We start from the raw sequence: 18,183 nt of genomic DNA, 5'->3' as shown, positions 1-18,183 counted from the left end.
TTTTTTTAAATATATTTTATTGATTTTGTACAGAGAGGAAGGGAGAGAGATAGTTAGAAACATCGATGAGAGAGAGTCATCGATCAGCTGCCTCTTGCACACCCCCTACTGGGGATATGCCCGCAACCAAGGTACATGCCCTTGACCGGAATCGAACCCGGGACCCTTCAGTCCCCAAGCCGACGCTCTATCCATTGAGCCAAACCGGTCCCGGCTACATTATTCATTCTTAAAGGGGCAGAAGATAGGGATATAATAGTGTAATTTATAAACGCTCATTCAATGTCATAATTTAACCTTTGATGGTGAAAATTTATATTCGTAACAACTATCTGGCGAGCTCTGGAGAAGGGAGAGATGGGACTGGGAGGTGGGCAGGTTATTCTCTTCCAACCAGGTTTGGATTGAACTTGATCCTGAAGGCGAGTGAGGAAGTGCTCCAAAGGTGGGACTCACTTGGGTTTATTCATTTGGGGGTGTGGGAGCCAAAGAGGAGTCAAGTTGGATGCCCAGGCCCCTGGCGTGGGCAGCGGGAAGGGGCAGTGCCATGTGGAGAGAGAATATCGCAAGGAGCACTGGGGTGTTTGAAGGAGACAAAAAAAACAGATCCAAAGTACACATGCCTTCTCCTTCCCAGCCTCTAGGGCACATGTGTCAAACACAAGGCCCACGGGCCAAATCCGTCCCGCCAGGCCTTGCAATGTGGCCCGCACCGCGCTGTCATCACTGCACTCCGCTGCGTTTCCATCACAATGACAGTTTATGACTGTTCAGTAAACCATTCGGCCCGCGATTTAGGCTGGATTTTATATTTTGGCCCCTTCTCTGATTGAGTTTGACACCCCTACTCTAGGGGATGGACAGGAAGCCAGGAAAGGATTCCAAAGCTGACACCCACTTCTGGGTCTCCTGCCGCGTGCTTCCAGAAGAGTGACAGCTCCCGTGCCCTCTCCCTCCGGCCTGTCCCGCCCTCCCTCTGCTCCAGGACGCCCGGGGTCACCTCAGCCCGCCCTCCCCTCCTCTTCATCACAGCTGTGTCAGAAACAGGAGAAAGTCACAATGAAAAGGGGTCCTACCCGCCTGAGGGCATAATTTAATGATGACCAAACAAGGCATGTATTAATAATCGATATATATCTTTTTATTATGCACAAATAAAGTACTTAAAACTGTGGTTATCAAAACTATACATCTAAGCATGTTCACAAAATTGCCGACACACTGAACAGAGGAAAGACTACATACAACAGGGGTGTTCAAACTGGCCACAGGGATTTTCAGGGTACTCTTTTTACCCTCATAGGTGACGAAAAACAGCAACAAAATCCGGCTCATTCAGGAAAAACCAGAAGAGAGAAGCATTGTACTTGGAAACTGATAATAGTCCTTTTCAGAAAAAAAAAAAAAAAAAACGTCTGTCAGTTTCATGAACAATCCCCAGCTAAAACAAACAGGGGGGAAAAAATCACACACACACGATTCACCCAACAAAATGTGCTCTGTTAACATAACCAGCAGTACAACCATCACTCAAACCATGAGGTAGTTACAATACAGAGAGACCGGCATGCGCGTGCGCGCCCCCCACAGGCCCACAATCACGCCCACCACAGAACACACGCAGGGCACGAGTTTACAATCTCATTACAGACAAGGACAAGACCGTTATTCGTTGTGGTGGTTCAGAAAATGCTACAGAAACAGCTTAGACAATGAAGACATTTCTGACTTTTAACGTACAGAACAACAGCTGCTAAACCCCACATGGGGAAAAGCTCTAGGATGTTACACGGTAATCGGCCTTGGAGTTTAGAGCATTTTAACAACAGCCTGAGCATCGAACAAAACAAACAAAATGGCTTCTGCGCACTCGGGGTGTAGCCTGCAGAAGTAACAAAAGGCAGCACATAGAGTGTAACTGGAATATAACAACAGTTTTATAGAATCTTGCAAAATGTGTTATAAAGTTGAGCTAGTATTTTGAATTAAAACTGTGAAGTCTGAAGCAATTGGAAAGGCTGTAACAGAGGCGAGGGAGAAAACACAATTTTTTTTAAAATCCTCATTTTTAAAGGAGCATTTCAAAACTACTAACTGACATTCACTCTCCAATTAACATGGGATCAAGTTTTATCAACATGGATTTCTTGACCTGAATAATACTTCTGACGATCAGAACCAAACAAACAAAAGTGGACTCTTTTTTTTCTCTATCTTTTAAAATTTTTTGGTTTGCATCTATAAATTTGTAAATTAATTTTAAATTATTTATAAAGTCATTGGCAATGTAGCATCTCTCTCAAAAATATACATTTAAATATATTACAAAAAGTTTTAACCCTGTCCATCTAAAAACTGGATCTTAGAATACTTTTTAAGAGCTAATTTTCTTTTTCTTTTTTTTTCTTTTTCTTTTTTTAACAGAATGGAAAGCGTTTTTTAAAAAGCAAAGAACTGATCAGAAGAATTCACAGTAACTGAAGTTAAACATTTCATATGGAGTAACTTTTTAAAAAATCTAAAACACTTAAATATATCTTTATACACAATTTTTTGTAGTAAAATATAGCTATAAGTGACTTAAAGACTCCAGTCTTCTTTGAAGACATCTTTAAACCTTTTTATACATAGAATATGCTAAAACAATACATTCTGCTGAAGGTTAGGCAAAGCGCATTATTTTCAAACACAGGTAGCATAATCTAGTCCTGTACTCTGATACCATTATGTTAAGAAATGTTAACTAAAGGAAAAAAAAATTATCTAATCTCATATCTTCATTTGTATGTGGAAATAGGCAAAATTATAGACAACCCAGAAATCTTAGCCTTCATCTTTTTTTTTTTTTTGTTAAAATGATCCTGATTGAATGTCTATGCCTCTCAAATAAGTCAGAATATTACTCTAGAATTGAGTAACCTTCTTGTTTGCCTTGCAGACACCGCCCTTAGGTCTTGGGTATCATCAGCATTTCCTGCCGAGGGTTTCTTTCACAGAGAAGCAGGCACAACTTCTTGCTTAAGGGCAGTGAGATGTGCTTATGAATGTTTTGGGGCAGAACCTGGCCTGTTCTATTTGTAGAATGTTGAGTTGTTTTGGGGCGGGGAGAGGCGATCTGGGAAAAGAATAATATTTATTTGCAATAAAGCTATCCTCAGTAGTAAATGATTTGGCATGAGATTTTTCCCTCTGGCTTCTTTTTTAACATAGAGGTATCAGTTGAGCTTACTTGAATTGCAAAGTGGCATGATATAGTTCCATTTTCTCCCATCCTTCCACTTAAATTCTTTTTGAGTTTGGGATATAGTTAAGGCACGAGAACAACAGCAATCCAGAGAGTGTGCCCGTCCCGGCTCGGCACTTTCTTGGCAGAATCGGCGACGCTGTTCACGGGACAGGCTGTGCCCTGCGTTTGCCATCGTACAAGAGCTTGGTTTTTACAAAAAGGTCTATTCAAAAGGTCGACACGCTTTGGGTGAAAACACTAATTCTCTCAAATATACTTAAGAATACACTGAACTCTAAAGGTATAGGAATTTTTTAAAGGGGCATTTTTTCTTCTTCTTCAACTGATGAAACGAATGTGGCGGATGACATATACTTTTACTGGCATCAGTGTCACGGAGCAAATTCCTCCTTAATTTTGCCCTGATTTATAATTAATTTATCAGAACACAATGCAATCAAGGGGATGTTGGCCCAGATGCTGGCCATTTTCAATTTCTCTAGGCCTCTAAAGAAATAGGAAATCTGCATTAAGACACTTGCCGTGGGTGTGCTGGTGCGGGGAAGAGGGAGGGAGCTGAGATGGTGCTCAGCACGGGTTTGGGGCCAGGGCACAGGAAAGGAATGTTGCCTTGCTGCGAGGCAGGATGCGGCCCCCGGAGGCAGCACCTACTAAGCGCAGACGGGGCCTCCCAGGGCTCGGCAGCAAGGTGTGCATCCAGAAGGTGCGAACTGCGCGTGGAGGAATGCACTTAGAACGTCTCAAAGCATCTCTTTCCGCTTTACATCTCGGTTCGGTTATAAAGGAATCTTTGGCCATGTCTCACTGGCTCTATCTGGCTGTCACCCTCTTACCAGCTCCTGGAGTCTGGGTGGAACTCGGGGCCCCGAAGGATAGGTGTTCTTACCTGGACAAAGCAGCATTTTAAAAAACTGGCACGTGTTTCACATTGTAAGCCCCCAAACCTGTGAGGGGCCGGTGGGGGAGGCCGCCACCTTCACTTTCTCACACGGAAGTCCAGGGGCCACCCTGAGACCCGCCCGGGGATGTTTACACTGACATTCACTCTCTTTACAAAGGAACCACAACCGAGCCTTCCCGGAGTCCGGCCTCCCGCGCTGGCTGGGCGGTGGGCTAGGCCGTGCTGCTGCTGGAGCAGGGCGTGCTCTGCGTGCTGCCGATGCTGTGGGCCGCGCTGCTGTTCTCCGAGGCCGGCGGCGAGGTGGGCACCTGCTGCCTTCCCGCCGTCTCCCCTGCGGTTGGCGAAGAAAAGGGACAAAGAGAGACACACGTTATGGCGTTGAAGCCACCAGACCAGAGGGCCTTCCACAGCAAGGTTGTTTTGTTCGTTGATCTTTTCTTTGTCTTTATATTTTAAAATATGTCTTTATTGATTTTTAGAGAGAGAGGAAGGGCAAGGGATAGAGAGAAACATCAATGAGAGAGAAACATGAATCCATTGGCTGCCTCCTGCAAGCACTCACACTGGGGATCCAGCCCACAACCCGGGCATGTGCCCTGATGGGGAACTGAACGGGCGATCTCCTGGCTCCTGGGTCAACACTCAACCGCCAAGCAACACCAGCCAGGCAGTCTCTTGTTGTCCTTAAAGTCTCCTTCGTGGGAAAGCTGGAACTCTTTTCTGGGTGACGGACAGGCAGTGACAGTGGTTACCACCCCCGAGAGTTGAGGACGAATCTGCAGGGTTGCAGTGCCTACAACCTTGGAAGAAACCCCCACACCTGCAGCAGCAGACCCAACTGGCCAGCACCTGTCTTCAGGAAACACTGTCCCCTCTCCCTGTCGGGCTTGGGAGGGGAGACCTTGGCACTGTAGTAAGAGACCGCTGGCAGTATGGAGACCTTTTCCCCCGGATGCATCCAAAACGTGGGTGGTGAAGCCTCGCTTCTGCCCTTGTCCCAGCAGAGAGAGCCATGCCCCCAAGCACACAGCCTGAAATCCGAGGCGGCGGTGCCCGCTCTCAGAAAAACCTTTGGGGAAGGGGTTCAGCTGTTCACAGAGGGGGGTGGGGGGGCTGTGGTTGCCAGGGAACGGGCCCCGTCCTGGGCTCGCTGTGGGGCGCGCTGTATCTCCTAACACAGTAAACATCCCCCTTCTCATTATGTACCCGCTGCATCTGCGCTGAACCCGCCCCCGTGCCAAAGGCGCAGGGCCGCGGAGAGGGAGGACGCCCGGTCACACACATGGTTTGCATTTGGGCCGCAGAGGCCTGAGAGCTAAGTGTTTTCCTCCGTGCACTGGCCTCGGGGCAGCCCTCCGAAATGGCTCTCGGTGGGGAAAAGGGACCGAGGCTCTCCGATGACAAACACTGCCTCTTCTTGGAAAAGTCGGAGTGCGCACTGCACAAAGGAGTGGTCAGCAGCCTCCCCCGGCCCCCTCCGACGTCTGTTTATGAGCGAGCCTCCTCTTTCCTGTCCTCCTTCCTGTCCCGCTGGAAAGACACAGCCATCAGCTGAAAACACACGAGCAAAGGCTCTGCCCTCCCAGCCGGGGAGCTGAGCCCCCTCCCTTCCAGGGGCCCCTCCAGAGCCTCTGCCGGAAAGCAGTTCTGCAAAAGGTAGGGCCGGGGCGCATGGCCTGGGTCTGGTTACGGCCTCCCACCCCCCATTTTAGGAACCACAGTGACAACAGTGACAACGCGTTTTCACCACAACCTCAGGTCACTGGCATACTTTGTCACATGTTCGGCCCTTGCTGTATTTCCTCCGACTATCTTCTCTTCTGGGATTGCTGGGATGGAGAGGAACTAGGAGGTCAATATTCTGCAGAAGCAGAGAAACACTATTTTTCTTCTTTTTTCCCCCCCTCCAATTTGTATTTCAGACCCTCCCCAGCACTGCCCTCTCCCCGTCCTGTGTGTATGTGATTAAAGGCCGGGACGTTTACTTCCATGACAGTGACTTTCTGTCACAGACTGTCTTTCCCACAGTGGGAGCTTTATTTCTAAAAAAAAAATAAAAAAAAAAAATCAAATCTCTAGTTATTCTGATGTCCACCCCCCGCCTCCCCGACCCACCTCACAAAAACCCAAAATAACAAAAACTTCCAGAGATCCAAACATCTCGTGCTATACTTTAAACATTCAGCCCCTTGCCCTCCACATGTGCATCCGCACCCGGCTGCCTCCTCGTGTCACTGGTTAGAAGGCCGGGCGTGGCTGTGTGTGAAGCACAGGTTCAAGATGTATTTCCCCCGTTGAAACACAGGCTACCTCAGGAGAGCAGGAGGCCAGCCGACACCTCAGCCGCCCTTGTCGGCTCACCTGGGCTTCCTTTGTTGAGCCTGAGAGCAGCTCAAGCAAGGAGGCCTGGGCTCCTCTACTGACAAGGAGCAAGGCTGTCCCATCCTGACTCTGACATGTGCCTGATTATTCACACTCGGGAAAAGTGCCAGCGCTGCTACTCCCTGCCCAGGAAGTCTGACTATTTGCCTTCTGATGTCTATTTGCCAAATGTAATTTGTTGCCATGTCAGTTTATTTTAATCAGGGCCCATTACAAAGGTCTTTCTGCTCCCCGGGTTTTGGAAACTCCAGTGCTGTTGATGCAAAACACCGTCCCAAATGAAACCCACGCTAATCCAAACAAAGAAAGCCCTTATGCTCAAGATGGCAGGATACATTGTATCAGGGTGGCTAAGTCAACTTAACCTAGCAACCCATGGACGCGGGCCAGCAGGGTGCCCAGGAGAGTCTCTGTCTGTGAATCTGCTTGGAAATGTTGAAAAAGTACCATCTTTAGACTCTCCCTCCTACCTCTGTGGCTATTTTTACACGAAAGACATGGCGTGTCTCAATATAACGAAGTTGCCAAAAACTTTGTACGTTCTGAGCGATTATGAAAAAGTTTTCTCATTGTCACGTGGTAGTGGTACTACAGAAAAAGTCACGAGAAGAGGGGGTTAATGTGCAGATGTTTCTGCTTTAAAAAAAAAGAAAAAGAAAAAACCCCTGGGTTTTCTGAGCTGGATTCTCTGCTCTCTCTCACAGTGACCTCTGACTTCTCGGAGCACTGGCTTTCTCTGAAATGTCCCTTGCGTGACAAATACAATCAGCCTACTTCTGGAGAGGATGGGCAGGGAGGGCCCAGTGGGGGGCTGGGGCGGAGGGAGCAGGAGGCCAACTGAATCAATGTGAGGAGTTTAAGGAAAGCTTCTCACTCATAAATACCACACTTGGCCACCAGGAATGTCTTCGGTCTTCATGTTTTGCTCCTAAAATCTCACACCACACTGAGGAAGAGAGACTTGGGGAAGAGGGAGAGGGAGCAGAGGGAAGAGCCATTGGGTGCATGAAGTACTCAGAAGGAGGGTGTATTAGGACGAAGTTTCATTACTTTCAGCTCTGTGGCTGAGCCTACACATTGCCAGCGCTTTTAGAATATATATATTTTAAGGGATGATCTGTTTTATTTCTTTAGCTAGGAATGGAAGTGTCCTGATCTGGTTTCCTGCCACCTCTTTGGCGGTCTAACTTTACAAGCGGGTCCTTCTCTCTAAGTCTTTCACACTCGGCACGGTGGGTCCTGGCGAAGAGACTTGATTTAAGGAAGAGCTGCATGACATGGAGAGGCCCTATGGGGAAACCACAGGTGGAAGACTTTCAGAGACAGGTGAGAGGAACCTCGAGTGTACAGCCCGAAGGAGACTGTTTGCAAATACTGTCCCTAGAGGTCATTACAGAGAGGAACAGGCAGCTGTTCTTTACCTCCCTGAGGGCAGAACACGAGGAAATGAGTTTAAACGTCAGGGACAGGGATTTAGGTCACTGGGAAAAGAACTTGCTGATAATGAGGATTGGTTAGTTCTAGGGGGAAGGTATAGAATTGTAAGCATTGGGTTGAAGACCCTAAGCCTGGGGTGATTTAGATTTAATATTATTTAATGCTGAGAAAGAAGACAGATATTTTCCTGAAAGTCTTTGTGTCGGTTGTAATTTTGCACCAAGTAATATCTTAATATCTTGGTATCTTAATTGCATTCTCTCCCCACCCCCCCCCCCCCAAACTCATTCTGTAAGGAGAGTGAACAGACTGCCTTTGGTTTAGAGAAGAGAGTCACTTTCACATACTGACCCACCTCACTCTCCAAGCTCGAAGACCGAATTTTTATTTTTGCAGCCAAGACTGCAGGAGGGGTGGGTTAGATGTTGCTGTTGAGTTGTGGGGAAAGGAGAATGGTTCCAAGGAAGGAATTAAAAATTCCCCACATGCCCTGCCTACCACTTCGGTCTATATTCTTGTGGGACGGCCCCCCTGTCTGCACCTGCACCTGCACCTGTGAGGGTATCTCCCTTTCCTGACCCGGAGCGCTTGGGTGAAGAGCATGGCCTGCCTCTGTGCAGTCACCCAGGGTCTTCTCTTCTGTTCCAGCTGCATGTTTTCTGATCCCTAGACTTAGACTCTTGCCTCTTCCTTAGTCGCATGGCAGCCTAACTCTTGCTGATTCTCTCTTCACCTGGACTAGAGGTGGGAGCTGGGAGAAACCTCAGCCCTCTAAACACATCTGGAGCCTCCGGAGCCGTTTCTAATGACAAGCTGGTAACCTGACTCAGGCGGCGCGGGGCGTGTGCTTTCAGAACACACGGTCTGCTCCCCCCGAGGACTGCTGGACAGAAGCCCCTGGGAATGGGACAGGCACACCCAGTCCAAGACCCCAGCACTTTATTTGCTCTGTGAAGCACAGTGTTCCTGCCACTCTTAGAGTTTTTTGTTGTTTTTTTTTTTCCTGTCTACACATACAAGCAACCTTAGATATCTTACATTTTTTGTAGGACGATGGATTCCAGAAAGCTTTTCACATGCATTTCTTCTTGAGGCACTCTCACCGCCACGAACCCTGTGGAGGAGGGATCACCTCCATGTTTACTGAAGGGAAATAGAATGACTGCACCCGGGCCAGGGAGTAAGACTGGCAGTTGGGCAAAGCAGAGCTTCAAGTCCAGTTTCTGGTGACAGCCCACACCTCCGGGTTGTACAGACACACATGGAGGGCAGCCTTCCTCATTCTCCAGCCCACCCCCACCTTTTCCCTTTTCCTTCTCTTTCTCCTCTTAGTCTCATCAAACTCTGAGTGCTCCCTGTTCAGGGGACATAAAGGCACGTTTGAAGTAAAGATAAATTATAACAACTAACTTATCCCTCCTACAGAGTTTTCCCTGCAAAAGGGAGGTCTTTTAGCTTAGAAAATGGGGAGGAATAATTTTTGAAATCAATAACAAGTGACTGAAAACTTCTCTAAACTGAAAGAGTGAGCTTGTGAAATAATTACAATCAGAATATCAAAAGATCAAGACATTAATCCCTACAAAGTCGCAACCAACTCATAGGCCTGGAGGAAAAATCTCACCAAAATGACAATTCACAGATTTTTAATTTTACTTACATACTTTTGACCATTTAAACCATTTTTATGCATATAATTCAGTGACATTAACAACATTCCAATGTTGAGCAACCATCACCATTACTTAACTACTAGAGGCCCGGTGCATGACATTTGTGCACTCGGGGAGGGGGTTCCCCAGCCTGCCCTGTGCCTTCTCACAGTGCGGGAGCCCCACAATCCATCTCCCCAAAGAGATAGGTCCCCCCCACCCATCCGAGGCTCCTCAATGGATTGCCCCAAAGAGGCAGGCCGAGCAAGCAACATCAAATTCCCACTCCCCCAGGCGCACTCTGCCTCGCTGTGCTCACAGCCCCGCCCACCCGTGTGCACCCACTGCACATGCAGCCTCCTGGTGATGGATTGTTATGGCGTGAGGGCATCATGGAGTGAGGGAGTGACAGCCACATAAGCCTTTGTTGTATAAATAGAACATTTTCATAGTTCCGAACAGAAAATCTGTACCCTTTAAACAATATTCATTCCCTCTCCCCTCAACCCCTGGTAACCTCTATTCTATTTTCTGTCTTCATACATTTGACTTCTCTAGGTATCTCATAAATAAAATCATTCAATATCTGTCCTTTTGTGTCTGGCTTATTTCACTTACCATATGTTCTCACGATTATCTTTGTTATAGCATGTTTAGAATTTCATTCCTTTTAATGGCCGAGTGTTATTTTATTGCATATATTTACTACATTTTGTTTATATATTCAACTGTTGATGGACCTTTGGGTTGGGCTATTTACATCTTTTGATTATTGTGAATGGTGCTGCTATGAACATGGATGTGCAAGAACCTGTTTGAGTCCCTGTTTTTAGTTCTTTTGGGTATATACTTAGAAGTGGAATTGCTGGATCATATGGCATTACTACATTTAACTTTTGAGTAACTGTCAAACTGTTTTCTATGGTGGCTGCTCCATTCTACATTCTCATCAGTCATGCACAAAGCATTTCCATTTCTTCACATTCCTGTCAACATGCTATTTTGTTTCTTTTCTGTAATAGCCATCTTAATGTATATGAAGTAGGTATCTCATGGTTTTGATTTGCATTTCCTTCATGTGATGCTGAATATCTTTTAATGTGCTTATTGGCCATTTATACATTTTCTTTGGAGAAATGTTTATTCAAGTCCTTTGTCCATTTTTAAACTGGATTGTTTTTCTCCTTGTTGTTGAATTGTAGCAATTATTTATATATTCTGGATATTAACCCTTTATCAGATATATGATTTGCAAATATTTCTCTCATTCTGTGGGTTGTCTTCTCATTGTTTTTTTTTAAATGTATTTATCTTTATAATGGAAGGTATTTCTCGCTCACATTAAAATTTCTCTCTCTCTAAAATCAATAAAAACATATTGAAGAAAAAATACTTTTGGGGACTGGAGGTGCATAACTTAAAAACAAAGAGCTCTATTTCACCATTTGTATTTGTTTACAATTCATGAAAAGATATTTTTAAAATTTAAATAACTTTCTAGAAAGAAGTGAGAATTTTATGTTTATCAATGAGGACAGGTCAAGAAATGTTGGTTTAAGCCATTAGTGAGGGACTCTGGTGGGCTCAGTATGGAGGCAGATGTGGTAACCAAATCTTGGCTTCTCTTCTCACTTCCTGCCCATTTATATTTCTATACTGAAGTCTTTAGCATCAGGGGAATAGTTTATATTTCCAGTTTGTCTATATTACCTTCCTTTAATTAAAAACAAACCACAAAGTAGCTTTATTAAAAGCTACACTTCACCAACAACTCAACTGCAATTAACGTAAGTAGTTTAACAACCCTTTTCCTAAAACTGTTTAAAGCCGATTATATTTTTGCAAAACCCAATTTATGCCAAATCTGCAAATGTGAAAATAGGGGGGAATGAACTTTCTCTCTCTTTCACTCATTATCGCATCCATTCATCCATGCAATGCAACACTGAGAGTCCGCTGCGTGGCAGGCACACGGGATGTCCCCACCTGCTTTCCACAGTCACACTGACCTGTGTGGGAGTAGATGTACCACAGGGCCCCCGTCAGGAGTGCTCCGATCACAAATGCTGCAAACGCAATGCCCATCACGGCTATGGTGTCCAGACCGTGGAAAATTGCTGAGGAAGAGAAATACTTTATGTTAATCTGCGTCAGATGTTGCAATTTTATATTTGTTTCACAAGCACCATCCGAAAGGCTGAGCACCAACTAATAAAACTAGTCTGAGACAAACTATACTGTATTTATAACTTGCAAATTTTTTCTTTAAAGAAAAATTAAATTATCAGACTTCCAAGATTCCTCGGTTTGCAATTATTTTGAGCAACAAACTTACTAAAAAGATCAGATTTGTAAACTCTGTAAAACCTAAAGTCTATGGTTCATTATCTATATGAATGGTAAAGAGGCTCGAAAGTTCAGAGGTTAAGATGCTTTGAGAAATAAATTAAACTTCCATTATAAAAATCTGACTCACTGCTTCTTAGTCATTGAACACTTCCAACAAGACACTACTCAGAAAACACACTTCAAATACTTTACAAACATATTTTAGGCACATTTAAAAGCAGGAAAGATAACAGGAAGAAAGGAGTGAGAAGGAGAAAACAAAGTGAGGGGAAACTATTCCTGTGGATTCTAACATTTCACTGATGTCCTCATATTAAATCCTCAATCTTAAATACACATTGTGTCATTTGAAATAACCTTTTTAACACTTTCCAACCGGGAACGGAAATACTTCTCAGTGGGGAATGATGTCAGTTTTATGGTCAGCAAAACATAAATAGAATCAATTGTTTCTCTGTTTGGCAAAGATTTTTATATTTGAAATCAATTCCAGGCCACAGAAATAGAACATTTCCTTTCATTTAAGAGAACTACCTTCCTTGAATCACTTAAGAAAAGTTAAAACCAGTTTCCAAGGGAGAGGGCTTTTGGGCAGAATGAAGATTTCTAAGGTCTCTGTTTTTATAATACCAAGTTAAGCGATAGACTCACCCCGTTATTTCAATACCGTGTCCAGGTTCCTCTCCAGTCAGCAGTGACCCCAGGTGACCTCTATGTAAATTAAATCTCTTTGTCTTTCAACTCACTTTGCCTTTACTTCTTGTAAAAGACCCAGTTATAGACAAACGTGACCCCTGCACAGCCGCAGAAAAGGTGCAGGAAAGTATGTCATGGTGGAGAAGATTCTGGGAGGATCCCAACTCCCAAGTTCTGGTCCCTAGTTGTCTAGCCAATACCCGTTGGTGTTCATTTAACTTCTGAGAAATTGGGGCTAGCCCTCCTTCACCTGCTGCAGGCAGGAGGTGAACAAAAAGAGTTTGTGGAAGGCCTGGGGATCCCCTAGAAGGAGTAAGAAAAGGGCAGAACTCTCTGGAGGTTAAGACAGGCCTGGCCATCCACCTCATTTCATTGAATCGAGGTCACAGAACGGTGTTAAAAGATGACTTGCCTTTTTACGCCTCCAGATCACAAAGTGGGGCAAGATTAAAGTTTTTAGTGAAAACATTCTAAAATTCTAGAGATGGAGATGTCATTGATGAAAATCTGACCAGGTAAATATGAGAGCATGTGTCCATGTGTGTCTCCCTCTGGGTTAAGAATATTGTTCCATGAGAGCATTAAGGTGATGCACTCATTTAATAGAATGGTTTACAAAGTGCTTTGCATAAAGGGATTCTCCAGGCTGACTGTTGCGTGTATGTGAGAGAGCCAGCCACGGAGACTAACGTGGACAGTTTTAAGGAAGGAAGCAACACCATCTAGAGTGTACAGCCAGGAAGCCCAGGGCCTAGTCCTCTAGGCTTTTAATTACAACCTCAATGTTAATGACAACCACAGACGAGTTACTTAATTGTTTCTGGGTCAGAGTTTTCTTCCATATAAAGTGACGAAACTGGCCCAAATAATTTCCAACGTCTCGTTTTGTAGTAGTGGGTCTCTCTCTCTCTCTTTCTCTTCCCTTACAAGCCATCTCCCCCAACGCCCTTCGGACTACAGATGGTCTTAAAGGTACAACTAGTTCCCTTAGCTCTACTTGAAGGTACGACTAGTTCCCTTTGCTTACCAAGTGACAATGGAAACGGCAAAGCAAACCACTGCCATAGCGGAATGCGAATGCTTTCAGTTCTCACCTGATGTAAGCATGCATATAACAAAGCTCTCTCTCTAAAGCTTAGAAAGTGACTACCTTCCCATTAAGGTCATACACACCAATGGGTCAGCAAGTTCACATTTAAAAGTGGTGAAGGTACAGAGGGAAAAAGAAAAGGGAATGAAGGACAGAGGGAAGGGGAGGGGTATGAGGACAAAGAGGGGAGGGAAAGTAAGAGCATAAGTCTCCTTATCAAAACTCAAAGTTTGGCATATGCTCCATAACCAACTCATTCTTATAAAAGCCCTGGAGGCTTTATTTTGAAATAGTTGCATAAAGACTTACGTGGAGAAATTGGATTCGGTTCCTTAATGTTTGGACTTGTTCCTGAAACAAACACATAAATCACGATGCATCACCCAGAGAAATCAAGTTTTAAGCAAAAGGTCATCAAAATATCCAGAGTCTGACACTTCTCTATTTGTTAATACTTTGTGAAAGTTCTGTTGACTGTCCTCTTAGATACCAGAATTATAACATGAATTACTCAGAAATTGTAGGTGGTAGACTCCAACCATCAATGGTACAGGCTCTCTGGTTTGAAAAAAACTTGAAGGCAAACCCCTACATGTAAGGAATTTGAGTGTGGCAATTTGTGTGTGTGTGTGTGTACACCTTTATAGTTATCTAGGAAAGGAGTCAATACCTTCAATGCCATGTTTCTCCGGTTTATTATAAAATTATTCCTAATTTAATGAACACAAATTCTAGAAGAGAATCTTTAAGCCTTAATGCTAGTGTAGTTGAGGTCCTCTTCATCACATGTTTGCACTATTTTTAAAAAATATGTTTTTATTGACTTTTAGAGAGAAAGGAAGGGAGAGGGAGCGAGAAGTAGAAACATCAATGATGAGAAAGAAGCATCAATCGGCTGCCTCTGGCACACCTGTCACTGGGGATCGAGCCTGCAACCAGGCATGTGCCGTGACCGGGAATCAAACCAGTGACCTCTTGGTTCCCAGGTCGACGCTCAACAACTGAGCCACACAGGCTGGCTGCACTATCACAGAGCTTCCCTAGCTTGTCTCCTCGTCTCCACCACTGGCCCACTCCAGATATTTCCTCTTCCACATGTGCCTCCCAGAATGAATTTTCCAGAGCCCAGAGGTGGTTATGCAATTGCCCTGTTTAAATGGCTCAACTACTCCTCTTCATTTATAGGGAAAATATTCAGACTCTTAGCGTAGCACACGGAGTTCTGCCTCCCTCCTCTCCCCACCTTTCTCCAGCCTCCTTTCCTAATGGGGTCCTTCTACTATGGTGGGCTCTTCATAGTTATATAAGCCCCCCAAATTCCTCATGCTGTTCTGTGCTATCACACTTCATATGCCCTCCCTGAAACATCCTCCTTCCCAGGCCTGTTTTGTTGGCGTTTTCAGTGGGAGGCCTCTCTGACTCCTCCTCAGCCCATGACCCTCCCCTCTCCGCCCCCCCCCCGGTACCCGCCCCCAGCAGGGCTGCCCTCTTCTGCCTCTGCTCATTCCATCCCTCCTCTGTTACACATATACCCTTCACATCGTAATTCTATATCCCCACCCCCACTCCCACCCCCCTAATTCTCTATTCCCACCCCATCCCCCTGAGGGCAGAGTCTAGTTCTTACTCAGTCAGGCATAAAACAGGCCTGCAAGAAACTTTTGGTGATGGATGATTAGAATGTTGATGTACTTTTTCAAAGTGGAGGCAATAGAGAAAACTTGAAATAATACTATTTGAAAATGTTTGGCCCTAGCTGGCTTGACTCAGTGGATAGAGCGTCAGCCTGCAGACTAAAGGGTTAGGGTTAGGTTCCATTCCAGCCAAGGGCATATGCCTGGGTTGTGGGCTCGATCCCCAGTAGGGGGCATGCAGGAGGCAGCCGATCAAGGATTCTCTCTCATCATTGATGTTTCTGTCTTTCTATCTCTCTCCCTTCCTCTCTGAAATCAATAAAGAAATACATTTCTTTAAAAAAGAAAATGTTTGTATGCCTCAACATTACTGTAATGATTTTGTGTTTAGAAAGTGCTGCATAGCCATCATCTCGTGTGGGAGGCAGGGAAAATATTATCACTATTTTACAGATGAGCAGCCTGAGACGCTGATGTCACGTGACCAGCCCAAGGTTACAGCTAGAAAACATCAGGGCAGAGTTGAACCAGAATTCCAGATTCTGCCTCAGAGGCGAACTGGCTGGCGAGTGCTGCTCTGCCCTCAGCTGGGGAGGCAGTGATGGAGAAGCTACTGACGCACAGCTACGCACACTCCTCAGCAGTGGGAACAGCAGGCCGGGGGTGGCATATTGCTTTTATATGTCCTGTGAGCTAAGAACACATTTTTTTTTTTCATGATTGAAAAAAACCAAAAGAATAATATTTCATGTAGAAATTATATAAAATTCAAATGTATCCCCTAAGCAAAGTCTTATTTGAACACAGCCATGCTCATTCGTGGACACCTGGCCTGTGGCTGCTTTCCTGAAGCAGCAGCAGCAGCACTAAGCAGCTGAGGCGGGGCCTGTGTGAGCCCCGCACTGGGAAGATTCACTACCTGGTCCTTTAGAGGAAAAGGGAACTGAGTCCTGGCACCGACTCTGCCCCTTCTCTTTAGAATTTAAAAGTGGTAAGTGTCGAATGCCTCTCTTCATCCAATGAAGAAGGAATACACACTGTGTTGGATTCCACGGTAAAGTGCAAAGAACTTGTCGAAAACTGACTCAAAACAAGCAATGTTTGAGCTGCTGTTTACAAAAAAACAGAGAAACTAGATAGGATTGTAAAATCTCTGGAACAGACACCTCAGCTGGGCTGACCACATCCTCCACATCCTCGCAGCACCGGGCAAAGTGGTCCCACCGAGGGGAAGGGACGCTTCCGAGGGGTCAGGCCACCACCACTGAGCGGTGCCGCCTGCAGCTGTGCAATGTGGTGCCTTGGAAAGGGTTTACCTTCAATAAAATTACTAAGACAATTAAAATAATTGTGTGATTTTAAGAAAGTCTAATTCAGGATGCAGAGCACCCACCAACAACATGCCCACAAGACACTCTTTCTTGGGGGTTTGGTTCTACCAGCCTCATTGGCAGCAATAAAATGACGGTGACACTTGATAATTGTACATCTCTATTGTGTGTTCCAATGGACAAAAAGCATTCACTCATATTTTTTTCATTTTAAACTCCCCAGAACCCTATGAAACGGGGGTTAGTTAACCACAACATTCTCCAACTTTCAAGAAGTAGTGGTTTGATTTGCTGGACTAAGTCCAAAGGCATTTAAAGGTCTCCACAGTGTGCATCATGTGAGAAATGTACACATTTCTGGGAACGGTTCCATCTAATTAACTGCCCATGGCTCAGTTTTGTCACTTAGAATCCCCAAGAGGTTTTAAATAATGATTCTCCCCCAAGGAGACCTCCCATGTAAGAGTTTAGCAAGGCCTGTGTGATGGATGGCATTGTTTTAAATTTCTTAATGGACTTATGTTATGATCCAAGCCTCTTCCCCCTCCCCAAATGGGGCCTTGTCACAGAGCTAAGCAGAAAGAGTTGTTGCTTATATCCCGAGAGTGAGGCTCCTCCATGATTCCTGTGCATAAACAGTAACAAGCACCAGCTGGAGAGCTGAGGTTGGAGGAGTGTTACCCTCTCGCTTCTTTGTTCCAAAATCCCTAATAAGTCCGGAGTAGAACGAAGAGAGTTTGATTTCTACAATCGAGTTGGCATGCTGAACCCTGCAATCGAGTTGGCATGCTAAAAGGAAAAGAGTGGCCACAACAATATTTACTTTTGGTTCAAGAGTCAGATTGTACGAAAGGAATCCTAGCTATTACTGTAAAAGGAATTTTAACAATACAGATTTCTTCACAGAAAGAACAAACTATAATCAACATTCTGAACTGAATCTTTTCATATACTCTGAGCAAATTTTGGTCAACCTCTAGAACCAAACGTTTCCTCCTCGGAGTGGCAGGCATGGTTTTCGTAAACGGGACATTTCTGGGGTTACGCCTGAGTGACTGACCACAGCTTTTTGGCCTCCAACATTCAGTTCAGGTCTCCTCAACATGCTAGAATGAGCGGGCACCAAGGAAAACAAGTTGTCTAATTGGTACCTACGTCTACTGGTATCTGGCAAGGAGGGAAGGACGGGGAGATGAAGAAGCCGGAGACTAGGGAGGCCTTTATGAAGTCACATTTAAGATTCAGTTTCTACTCACTTGACTTCACCGTAAATGAAGCCCTTCTCCAGGTTGTTTCAATATTTAGGGCATCTGCTGCAATGGCCTAATTGCTAATCTGTATCCTTCCACCAGGATCAATGCTTCTCACCTGAGCCTGATTTTTGCTTCCTGCCCTCCAGGGGACATTTGACTAAGTCTGGAGACACCTTGGGTAGTCACAGCTGATTGTGGAGGAGTGTGCTGT

At 45.0% G+C, this 18,183-nt stretch overlaps 1 protein-coding gene across 3 annotated transcripts in view; it reads right to left on the bottom strand.

The window, feature by feature from the left end:
• Positions 1 to 1,119: 1,119 nt before the first annotated feature.
• TGFBR3 (transforming growth factor beta receptor 3) overlaps positions 1,120 to 18,183 on the bottom strand; it is a 199,080-nt gene continuing 182,016 nt past the window's right edge. For 2 of the 3 annotated variants that reach the window (XM_045584353.1, XM_036443900.2), the window contains exons 15-17: positions 14,064 to 14,105; positions 11,629 to 11,736; positions 1,120 to 4,479 (exon numbers count right to left, since the gene is read on the bottom strand). In XM_045584353.1, the coding sequence (XP_045440309.1) occupies positions 4,361 to 4,479; positions 11,629 to 11,736; positions 14,064 to 14,105 (269 nt within the window). In that variant the 3' untranslated portion in view covers positions 1,120 to 4,360. The remainder of the gene's footprint in view (positions 4,480 to 11,628; positions 11,737 to 14,063; positions 14,106 to 18,183) is intronic. The other variant, XM_045584354.1, reaches the window with a different exon arrangement.

The sequence above is a fragment of the Pipistrellus kuhlii genome, unplaced genomic scaffold (genome assembly GCF_014108245.1).
Source record: "Pipistrellus kuhlii isolate mPipKuh1 unplaced genomic scaffold, mPipKuh1.p scaffold_m20_p_2, whole genome shotgun sequence".
Classification (NCBI taxonomy): Eukaryota; Metazoa; Chordata; class Mammalia; order Chiroptera; family Vespertilionidae; genus Pipistrellus; species Pipistrellus kuhlii.
Note: the sequence above shows the minus strand (reverse complement) of the source record. Positions and strands in the feature narration are given on the sequence as shown.